Below are 12,041 nucleotides of genomic sequence, written 5' to 3' on the forward strand. Positions count from 1 at the left end.
ATTTAAAAATTTAAAAATTCATAGAAAATAATCCGTAACTCGAATGAAAAAGTTTTCTACATGAAAGTTGCTCAGAACGACGAGATGAATCTAAATACGCGATCTGTTCGTCCGCCACACGTCTCTAGCATAGCGAACATGCAACATTTTCCCTCCGGTTCGTCTGTCCGAAAATACCTAACTCGGGGAAAACTTTCTTGGATGTTATCCCTCTTCCCCGGTATTGAAAAGCACTGCGTTAGAACACCTCTAGCACCATTTTTTCTGTCTTGTCATGCTTAGTATTGTGCTTGTTTGACGTGTATTTACTGTTTCTTCCCCTCTTCTCTCCGGTAGACCTCGAGACTGACGTTGCCGCCGAGGACGACTACGCTCTGACGATCAGTACTTTTCAGCAGAGCTTCCAGGCAAGCCCCCCCTTTGATCATCCCGATATCGCCCATTCCATTCTCTCATGCTTGCATTAGATTTTGCTACTGTAATTGATTGCTCCTATTCTGATGCATAGCATGCTTTAGTACCTGTTGTTGTACCTTACCTGCTTATCCTAAATTGCTTAGTATAGGTTGGCAAGTGATCCATCAGTGATCCCCACCTTGATTGCTCCTATTCTGATGCATAACATGCTTTAGTACCTGTTGTTGTACCTTACCTGCTTATCCTAAACTGCTTAGTATAGGTTGGCAAGTGATCCATCAGTGATCCCCACCTTGTCTTTGTTGCCCTTGCTTCGTCATCAACGACTCGATCGACGTGATCGACGACCAGAGCCTGGCACCTCACATCACATCACGCCCTTTTGTTGCTCGACTCTGCAGAGTTACCATCGAGTGCCGAGCGTGACACCTCATACATCACTCTTGATGAGATCTCTGTAGTGTAGCTATTCGGTCGTGGTCAATGAGGGTGGTTCCTCCTTCACCATTCCCGATACGGATCTGTCGTGCAACCCCTCAAGTGTGAACCTCGAGGGTGGTTCCTCTTACGTTCACCTTGATCATTACATTGAGTGGAATCCACAATGGGTTATTCCTCGGGTTTTTCCCTTGATATTTGAACACACGGTTACCTTGACTTTACTTGAGACCTTGGTGGAAGTCGGGCGGGCTCGGAGAGCACCCGCAAGATGGTTACGAAGCACGGCCAGGCAGGCAGGCCGCCCCCGAGTGGGCTGGGCTAGCCCTTGCCATATTTCCTCGAGACGGGGCGACGGGGTCACCTTATCATGAGTCTCTGCTCATCTCCGCAAGCTAATAATACACTATGGTTTGGATATTTGTTCTGAGTTGGCATTTGGCCTTTACGCACTAACCACCACGCGAGAATAGTTATGGGTCTCGACGTCGTAGTATCAGCCGAAGCTTTGTTAGACGTCCAGTTCAGCATCGTGGGCCTGCCAGGCCAGTGCCATCTAGTATGAGGTGGTGCTCGTCTCGGCTCGTCGCACAACGACCCGGAGTACTGCGGGCGAATGGCCCAAGACCCCAGAGTGCTTAGGATGTAGACCGGCAGGGACCTCTCTGCTGAGCCTAGGTAGGGCTGCGATGTGTTGATCTTTCGAGGCCGGGCATTGACCCCAGAAAGGTGTGTCTGGCCAGAGTGATCGAGTGTATTGGGTAACGTGGTGCATCCCTGCAGGGAAGATTATCTATTGATAGCCGTGTCCACAGTAACGGACGTTCAGACTTATATCTTGATCTTATACAACTACAAATGGATACTTGAGGTATGTGGCTCCGAGATTGCTTTCCCGCAGGGAGTCAGGGAAGGATCTCTGGGCATTAATGTTACAACATGTTTGTTAATTAAACTGCTATTCTTTACTCTCCTACATGCTGCAAGATGCTCGGAGCTGCTTGAAGACGCTAGTCTTCGTTAGGCTAGGCCTTCCCCTCTATTCTGGCATTCTGCAGTTCAGTCCACAGATACAAACCTTCCATTTTGATACCAATGCATACTTAGTATAGATCTGATATCGATGTTTGCGAGTATTTTGGATGAGTACTCACCGTTGCTTTGCTACCCCTTTTCCCCCAACTTTCTTCTTTCCGGTTGATGCAACCAGATGGTGGATCCTTGGAGCCAGATGCCCCGCCGATGGATGCTACTACGTGGAGACCGCCGACGACCAGGAGTAGTTAGGAGGTCCCAGACAGGAGGCCTTGCCTCTTCGATCGTGTTGCTTTTGTGTTGGCCTTCTTAAGGCATCCTTGTTTAACTTATGTCTGTACTCAGATATTGTTGCTTCCGCTGACTCTTGTGTATCGAGCTATGTATTCGTGCCCTCGAGGGCCTTGGCTTGTAATATAAAGCTTGTATTATTTTGATTTGTATCTAGAGTTGTGTTGTGATATCTTCCCGTGAGTCCCTGATCTTGATCGTACACATTTGCGTGTATGATTAGTGTATGATTGAATTGGGGGCGTCACACACGTGACAACCACTTCACTAGCCAATAATCATGTGTTGTGAAACACATCTCGTGACAACTGTGACTGACCCAAATTATTTTTGCATGAATAAAATAATATTATTGCCTTTTCGATATGTCAATAAACTTTACAACAGCTACTAGAAAGTGTTAAGAAAATGCCAAAAGTGTGTGCGATACAAGTAACGTCATAATAAATTACCTACAAACTATTGGCAATATAGTCCCTCAATTCCAAACGCCCCTGCTCTCCATGGCATCTCCCCTTCCCACCCATGGCCATGGTCCAATCCCCGGAGATACCCAAGCCTTTGATATTGGTGACTTCTACACCTCCCCGCCTCTCGACGACGAGGGCACTAAGGAATTTATGGTAAGTTGTAACCCTGCCTTACCCCCTCTATCTGATTATTCTTAATCGGGACTTCAGTTGGTTGGGGAAATCGATTCTTTACCTAATGGATCAACCCTTTTGGTAGATCTGCATTTTCTATTTAAGAACATGCAAATATGTAAATGTTTCTGCATGTTCTTGGGGGTAGGGGTACTATTTGATCTTCTTCCAGATTGCAATTTTGCCTAGCCAGTTTTTTAGTTCTTTCTAGATTGGTTATTTATCAGTTGCCTGAGAATCACAATTGGGCTAGTCTATTTCATGTTGGATGGGTGGGGGATTTGCCCCATCGAGGCTGATCTAGGACCTCCATAGAGATGATGACGAGGGTTGATTGGTGTGGGTGGGGAGGGGAGGCCTTTTGCTTCCACTTGGATTAGGTAAGTGTGGATCTCGGGAAGGGAGGGGTCGGATAGGACCTTGCTGGTTGCGTGACATGGGAGATAAACCGGGGCGGCGGGAGGATTCGTGCACTCTGTTCGCCTGATCCATAAAACAACTGAATGTAGAGGAAACAATCTAGTTGTTCATTTCGAATCCGATGCCTCAAATCCAATGGGCTCAAATGATTTTTTAACTGAACCATAGGGAGGCCCGTTTTATATATATGAAGAAGGTTGTTTTGAACTTATTTCTCTAATTGATCAAATCTTTGTAATGTAGCTTATCCCCTGGATGCAAATTTTGGCCTTGAGAGTACCCTCTGACCCTCCTTAGTTCAACCAAATGAACTAAGTTTTCGTATTCACATTACTTTTGATTTTTTTACTTCATTTGATTGGACTGAAGGTATTAAATTTGCGTGATTAGTTTCTTACATGATCTAAAAACTACAAATGTTTGAAAACACTTGCCTTTGATGTTGACCTCTACATGTTTTTTATTCTTTAAAATCACCTTAATATTTTCTTTAAAATTATTTTTGGCACTTCTTTCTTCAGCTTTACCTAACCATTGTTTTTTCTAACTGAGCCAGTTTTCATACTAGAGTTCTAAGGTGTTGTGAAAAATACAAATCTTCGGTAATATGTACATACTTAATTCTGATTCCAACCTGCCATTGCTTGACCATGTACATGAAAAAATGTGACTTTATCAACACATTTTATTTCACAGAACACTCACTGGCTTTCTCATCTAAAAGAAAGAGGATATACTACAGTGAGTAGCTCATTCAAGTTAGGCAATTGCACAAGAAAATTATAAGACCATTATTCCTTACTAGTTCTACATACTCATGATGTTGTTGGTGCTGTCAGGGGACATGATCATATTTTCTCTCTTAGGCATGCACCTTCTTTTCAAAAACATGTTATCTTAATTAGTTCTAGTTACAACAAATAGATGGTACTGACTTTACTGCATGGTTTTGCTGCTGTCACCAAGTTCAAGAAGCATAATATATATTTGATTAATATGAAGTGTGAGGCTAGATAATATTGTCTACTAGTTATTTTTGTTCTAATGTGTTGTTTTACTAGTTTCCTGCTCAAATCTAATGCTCTGTGGTCGTCTTTGGTATAATAGTACTTCTGGGAGCATGTTCATTGCAATTTTATATACTCTGCTAAACTATTAATCACATGTCTTGTCTTATCTTATAGACTTGCATGATGGAGGTTGCACAGTTTGGACCTTGGTCAGATCTTCCACCAGAACTCTTGGGCCTTGTCCTTAAGCGCCTCCCTTCTTTAGCCGACCGTGTTCGCCTGAGAGCAGTTTGTCACCCATGGCGCTCCAATAGTATATTGCACACCCTTCCCCTCCCATTCCCCTGGCTCACCCTCCCTGATGGAACCTTCCTCAGCATCTCAGGAAACGAGGTTCACCGCTTGCCTCTACCACATGGTGCTCGATGGCATGGCTCAATTGACAAGAGATTATTACTCATGAGCAGTGATGGAGTATGTTCATTGTTGGACCCTTTCTCAAAGATGACACTGGGTCTTCCTAACCTTGTCACCATTTGGCAGAGCGAAATAGATGATCGTACTGAACAGACTCATGTACCAGTTTCCTATAAGTTGGTGGAGCCCTCAGACATGGACTCATCAGAGAAGTTCGTTGTTGCTGCACTGATCCCTGACAAAGGTTATTCCCCCAATCTTTGTATCATCCAACCGCCTGATACATCTTACACATTCAAGGGTGTACGTAATTGGGACCGACATATATTACTGGACTTTGGATTCTTCCATGGAAGGTTATATGTGGTGTCTGAGTTTTACAAGCTTTTCACCATTGATTTTGGCGAGAACCTTTGTGGTGGTCCAAACATCAAATGCGTAATTGACACTATTGGCGATTATCTTCGATCACCTGCATACTTTTGTCAGAAGGGTGTGCGTGGATTATTGCTGTATTTAGTTGAATGTGGTAATAAACTACTGATGGTTCAACGGTTTACACACTGCTCACAGTCCTCACAGGGTTTCAGTAATGACTACACTGGTGGATTTACGGTCCTTGAGGCGGACTTGCAAACCAACCCTGCTCAGTGGAGAATGGTAAGTGATCTTGGTGGTCATGCACTCTTTCTTGGCAGGCAAAGCTCCAAGGCTGTGCCTGCAGGAGAATGCAGTGGATCCCAAGAGGATTGCATCTACTTCATCTGCGACTATCCTTGTCCAAAGTCTTCTACAAATCCCCTTCATGATGCTGGTATATACAACATGAGAAACGGGATGATCATGCCATTGCATTCAGGGAGTGCTGCAGTACCGCAACGCCAAGCTGGCCAGTGGGGTCTCACATGGTTTTTTCCTCCTAAAGTTGTATGATCAAGCCCAACATTGTTTGTTGATCTTTGTGATCAACCAACCTGCCTGGGTTCTTCTCCTATACCTTGCTTAGTACTTATGATGGTGTGCACTTTGAACTTTCAAGTCTTGTGATTGTCTTAATGGGATTGTGTCATCTAATGTTTAAGTCTTTCGTTGTAGAAACTTTGAAGTTTCCTCTTTGTGGCATGTATGTGTTTTAAGTCTTCCGTGGTGGAAACTTGATGTTTTATGACCAACCAGGGATGGTTTTTTAAGCTTTCTAATCAACCAACATGTATGGATCCCGCCTATGTTTTATCCTACTGATATGTTGTTGTATGATCTTAATTAGTATGTGTTTTGGGGGGGGGGGGGGGGGGGGTTTAATTAGTATTAATTGAATGCGCGTGTGTTACTATGAGAAAATTTAGTAAAGAGACAACTAAATAAAATGACTAAAATCATATTATATGGTGCATATTTATTGGAGGGAGTAAAGTGCACAAACCCTGATTGACAAAGACTTGCTCCTTTCCGTATAAGTTCCACCCATATTTATTACGGCTTTGCCCAAGTTCATATTATGATCCGTGGAAAGCAACGCCCATGTTTTCCTATTCACGGCTTGTGAAGCTCGTCGATTCGTGCAAAGCAACATGCATGCTTTCGTTTAGGGTTCTAGTTTCCGCTACTAATGTGCGTCTTAGGGTATCTTTAATACGGACCCTCAAACCATCCACATCCATCCGGACTACGTTGTTCGGGCGTGTTTTGTCATCTTACGTGGGCGTGTATCTGCCCGCTGGCCAGTATATATGGACGTCTTTTTTCACGCAAACTGGAAGCATATCAGGGGCTTTGCGGGTGTCTGGACCACTACCGCACGCTTCCAACAACCCTGGTCCATCCCAAACCCTTTTCCTCACTCGTGCCCTTTCTCGTCTGAAGCGGTTAGCGCCGCTCCAGAGCGACAACACCACATTCATGCCGGCGCACAACAGACTCAACCTCTCACTGGAACTGGCATTGAAGCGGCGCTTCGGCCAAGAGTGTTGCCCGCTGCACTCACCTTCGCTCCGCATTAAACGACATCCGTCCGCCCGCCTACCTCTGTTAAACCAGTGCGTCTGCCGAGAAATCAGGGCGCCACATGTTCGTCCGCATGTCGGACGACATTAAACACCTCGCCTCATGGCGCCTGGCATAAGCCCGCTATTTGAACATGGCGAGGCACCGGGTAACAGACGCACCATACCTTCGCTCTCCATATCCTCTTTGTAGCACACGACATGGCCTCGTGCTCCAAAGTCCTATGGGTTGGCCTCTCAAGGAGCTCTCCGGCATTGCAGCCGCCTAGGTGGCCTGCCGAGCCAGCCTGGCTTGTCCGGAAGCTCTTCGGAGCAAACAACACTACCCTTGCCGGTCCAGGATGGCATCACCATGGACTGTGCTCTCCAGGACAAGCTGTCCTACGTCGCCGCCTGCCAAATCCACTTCAAGCGATGGCGGCACCGTATCGACAGGCAGAGAAAAAAAGCCATGTTCGTGGAGATTGATGTGGCGGCAGAGGAATTTGACCAGGGCACCAACGACGACGACGCCAAATCAGCGGCGGCCAAGCCCTGCTGCCACAACTACAAAGCTGACACGTCCGCGACTGCAGCCGACAACGAGGAGGTATACCTCTTGGAAATATGCCCTAGAGGCAATAATAAAATGATTATTATCATATTTCCTTGTTCATGAAAAATGTTTATTATCCATGCTGGAATTGTATTGACCAGAAACTTAAATATAGATGTGATACATAAACAACACCGTGTCCCTAGTGAGCCTCTACTAGACCAGCTTGTTGATCAAAGATGATTAAGGTTTCCTAACCTTATACATGTGTTTTAATTTGATAAAGGGATCACATCATTAGGAGAATGATGTGATGGACAGACCCAACCATAAGCTTAGCATTAGATCGCATCACCTAGTTTATTTGCTACAACTTCTTCATGTCAAGTATCTGTTTCTTAGACCATGAGATCATGTCACTCCCGAATACCGAAAGAATACTTTGTGGGTTATCAAATGCCACTTCGTAACTGGATGATCATAAAGATGCTCTATAGGTATCTCGAGAAGTGTTTGTTGGGTTGCATGGATCGAGACTGGAATTTGTCGCTCCGTATGACGGAGAGATATCTCTAGGCCCTCTCGGTAATACAACATCGTGAATAGCTTGCAAGCATGCGACTAATGAGTTTAGTCACAGGTATGTTGTACTCCCTCCATCCCAAATTAAGTGGCTCAACTTTGTACTAACTTTAGTACAAAGTTGAGTCACTTATTTTGGGACGGAGGGAGTATTACGGAACGAGTAAAGAGACTTGTCAGTAACGAGATTGAACTACGTACGGTGATGTCGATGATCGAATCTCCGGCAAGTAACATATCGCCAGCCAAAGGGAATTGTATACGGGATTAACTGAATCCTCGAAATCGTGGTTCAACCAATAATGATCTTTGTTGAATATGTGGGAGTCAATATGGGAATCCAAGTCCCGCTATTGATTATTGATCGGAGAGGAGTCTCGGTCATGTCTGCATGTTCTCGAACCCGTATGGTCACACACTTAACGTTCGGTAATGCTACGGTGGTATTGGGATATTCATATGGTGAAGTCAGAAAGTAGTTCGGAATCCCGTATGGGATCCAGTACATCACGAGGAGCTGCAGAATGGTCTGGAGGTCAATATTTATATATGGGAAGTCATATTCAGGGTTCCAGAAAATGTTTGGATTTTTGAATAGTGTACCGGGAAGGTTCTAGAAGGTTCCGAAATGGGCCACATGCATGGGGGCCCACATGGACATGGGTAGTTGGGCAAGGAATAAGATCATACCTGGAAGGGATAAGATCAAGATTTCTAAAAAGGGGGGATATTGATCAGTGGGGAAGGAAAGGAGGGGATTTCCTTCCCCCCGTTAACCAACGACCCTAGGGACTTGGAGGGCAAGCCACCAGCCCCCCCTACCCCATGCATATATAAAGGTGGGGAGGCGCAGGGGGCAGCAGCCCTTATAGCCTTGGTCGCTGCCTCTCCCTAACCCCTTCCATCTCCTCCGTGCAAACACTTGGCGTAGCCCTGCTGCAGTTCCGCTGCCACCGCCACCACCATGCCATCATGATGGCCTAGAGCCCATCTACCTCTCCACCCTCCCTTGCTGCATCAAGAAGGCACAGACGTCACTGAGCCGTACGTGTGCACACCTCAGAGGTGTCGTTCGTTCAGCATTGGATCAGATTGGATCGCAAAGGGAGTACAACTACGCCAACCACGATCTCTAGATTGTTAACACTTTTGGTCTACAAGGGTATGTAGACACCCCCCCCCCCTCTCGTTGCTAGCATCTCCATAGAATAGATCTCGGATGTTTCGTATGATTTTTTTGTTTTCTATGCAACCTTCCCCAACAAGACCATGGGAAGCCGCCGCCGCTTGGGTCCCAGGAAGGCCACCACCACCATATTGCCAGGTTACACAACCCGTGACTTTCCATCTTCGCGGGGGCATAGGCCACCGCGACCATATTCTCCCGCCTAAAAGCTAACCACTAATTCGGTCTTTGCGGAGGGGAGGCTATTCTTCCCCTCCCGCTGAAGCATTTAGCTCTAGGGCTCACGACGGGCAAGTGATTTTGCTGTCGGACACGGGGAAGACATGTCATGGCAAACGGGCTCCACCTCGACCGCAATAGACTAGGTTAGAATATCCTATGCTAGTCCGATATTGTTTTGTTGAAATATGTCTGAAATGTAAATGTTTTCGTTCGGTTTATATTGAAATCATCCAGTTTGTTAAAATTCACTTTAATTTGGAATGTATGCGGGCAGGGTTTGATGGCGGCTTCCGCATCAGTGTCCGTGGACTGGTCCCCACCGATCCGCAAATGGATATGATGTCTAGTTTGGGAGGCCAACATTCGAGATGCCCTTATTAGCTTTACTTTTGGTTTGGAAGGATCCTTTCCGCTTTTTTCTCGTTTCTTGCCTTACATGGTTTCCCCCCTACGAGACCTGGCCAGGGTGGTTCTTGGGGCAGCTATGCATTATTTGCCTTTTTCCTTCATCTTTCTCTTATTATTTATATTATACTTTTCATTTATTATTTCATGCTTCTTTATCAGCAACCACCATAAAAAAAGCCAAGTTTGCGGAGATTGATGCGGTGGCGGAGGAATGTTTTCTCAAGTTTGTGAACATTTTTGAAAATCATGCACAAGTTTTTAAAAATCACAAACAATTATCGAATTCTGATGTTTACTGAAATGCGGTAACAATTTGCAATTGATAAAAAAATCATATCCGTGAACATCCTCTACAAGTTTAACCGTGGCTACCTAGGCCATCGCTCAGGCCATCTGCAGATTTGCAGTGGCTGGCAAGTGGGCCATCTAACTGTGGTGTACCCTGTACATCAGATTCTGTGCAATGTACCACTGGATGTGGCCCCAGTTGTGTGGTAGAGCTGGCTGCATTTGGGCCTGCTGTGTGCGGTCTCATCGATGACCAACCCACAAGCTTCCATTCCAATAGAAAAAATGGGTGGCGCACGGTTTCCATCAATTTTGCATGTTTTTTTGCGGCACAGTTTCCTTTGGTTCTTTTGACTGTTTCTTTTATTTTTTTTATCTGGTTTTCTTTTTTTTGGCATTCCTTGATTTTTATGGTTTTTTTTTCTGATTCATTCATATTTTTCAAATTTTTAGATATTGTTCAAAATTCATTAAAATCTTTATAAATTGACTATATTTTTATTTTATGAACATCTTTTAAAATTCATGAACACCTTTTTTAAATCCATGATTTAAAAAGACTAAGAGCATTTCAAAAATCTAAACTAGGTTTTCCAAGAGCTGGGAACATGGCTTTTTAAACTGGTTAGATATTTTTTATGTTGTAATGCGGCTTTCAACAGTCTTTTACTAGCCGGGTACACAATTTTGTCAACAAAGTTTTTCATAGCTAGGAGCATGGTTTTCTTCAATTGGTTTATTTTTCTTCGGACACAGCAACTTCAGATTTTTCTTTGAGTGGGAGCCGCCCATGTGGATGTTTCAGGGGCAACCCATCGCTAAAGGCGACGAATAGGATCTCCCATATACACGAGTGCTTCAACAAGACAATATAGGGCACAGGAAAGGGTTGGGCACATATGGCCACATGTGCCCATGGTTACTTCCATTTTTTTCTTTCATTTATCACAATTGCAAAAAAAGATATGTACATTTTTTTCTCACATGAGCTATAGAGGAAATGTAAAGTGTATACTTCAAAAGATTGTTTATCTTGTTTTAAAAATGTGAATGTTTACAAAAAATATGCATGTGCTTTTAGAAAATGTTCATGTAAAAAAACATTAATGTGTTAAAGATGTTCGTGCGATTAAAAATGCTCATGTGTTTTTTAAAATGGTTATGTGTTCAAAAGATGACCGTGCATTTCTAAAATGTTCACATGTCGAGAGCAGCGATTAGGTGCCCAGGCTCATCTGCACCCGTGCTGAAGAAAAAAATTTAAAACAAATAGTAGAAAAATTCAAAAAATCCGGTAGATAATTTAGTGTGTGAGGTCCACTCCAAAATTCAGATCATTTGGACATCTAGGTAGCTCTCGGCAAAAAAGATAAATTTGGGGTCTGTAAAAAAGTTTTCTTTTCATGTACTATTCGGACCCATTTTTTTGCTAAGTGCTACTCATATGTCCAAATGATTTGAAATTTGGAGCGCACCTCACGCATCAAATTATCTACCATGCAAAAATTGGAATTTTTATGAATTTTCTGTGAATTTTTTCTTGATCGGTATTGATGAGTCTGGGCTCAAAACGGATATTCGTTACATGTCAAATTTGCATGTGCTTAAAAATGTCCACACATTAAAAATGTTTAGGTATTTTGTAAAGGTGAAAAATAAAACTACAAAATGGAAAACAAAGATTAAACTGAAAGAAATTTGGCAGAAATGGCAGAGAGCCAAAAGAAAACTATGCGTGTGTGGCGCTAACGTGAAAAGTCACCGAAATGTACAGTCATGCACATGAATTCTTCGCATGTGCGATTAGGCTATTATTTTCCGCGTCAGGCGGAGAACAGGATTTGCCCCCATCACAAAATATTCATAACCTAAGGGGACACATAGGCCATGAATAGGATCTTGCGGATAAACATAGACAAATGTTCAAATCCACCATCACCAACAATGCATAACCCAAACCTACATAAAATGTACACGGAGAACATGGTTATAGCTGGGCGGGGCAGAGCGCACCTTTTTGTCTAGTTTTTTGAAACCCGAGAACATTTTTCTAGTTCATGAGATTTTTCAGAAGTTTAAGAGCAATTTTTTAAATATGCGAATCTTTTATGATTTTGTGAACATTTTTTGAATTGACAAACAATT

At 43.7% G+C, this 12,041-nt stretch overlaps 1 protein-coding gene across 1 annotated transcript; it reads left to right on the forward strand.

Annotated features, from left to right (window-relative positions):
- Nucleotides 1-2,660: 2,660 nt before the first annotated feature.
- Nucleotides 2,661-5,875, forward strand: LOC123133670 (uncharacterized). The gene is made up of 2 exons (XM_044553108.1): nt 2,661-2,804; nt 4,430-5,875. The coding sequence occupies exons 1-2, from the start codon at nt 2,685-2,687 to the stop codon at nt 5,603-5,605; spliced, it is 1,296 nt and encodes a 431-aa protein (XP_044409043.1). The 5' UTR covers nt 2,661-2,684; the 3' UTR covers nt 5,606-5,875.
- Nucleotides 5,876-12,041: the final 6,166 nt, after the last annotated feature.

Source organism: Triticum aestivum, chromosome 6B, assembly GCF_018294505.1.
Source record: "Triticum aestivum cultivar Chinese Spring chromosome 6B, IWGSC CS RefSeq v2.1, whole genome shotgun sequence".
NCBI classification, from domain to species: Eukaryota; Viridiplantae; Streptophyta; class Magnoliopsida; order Poales; family Poaceae; genus Triticum; species Triticum aestivum.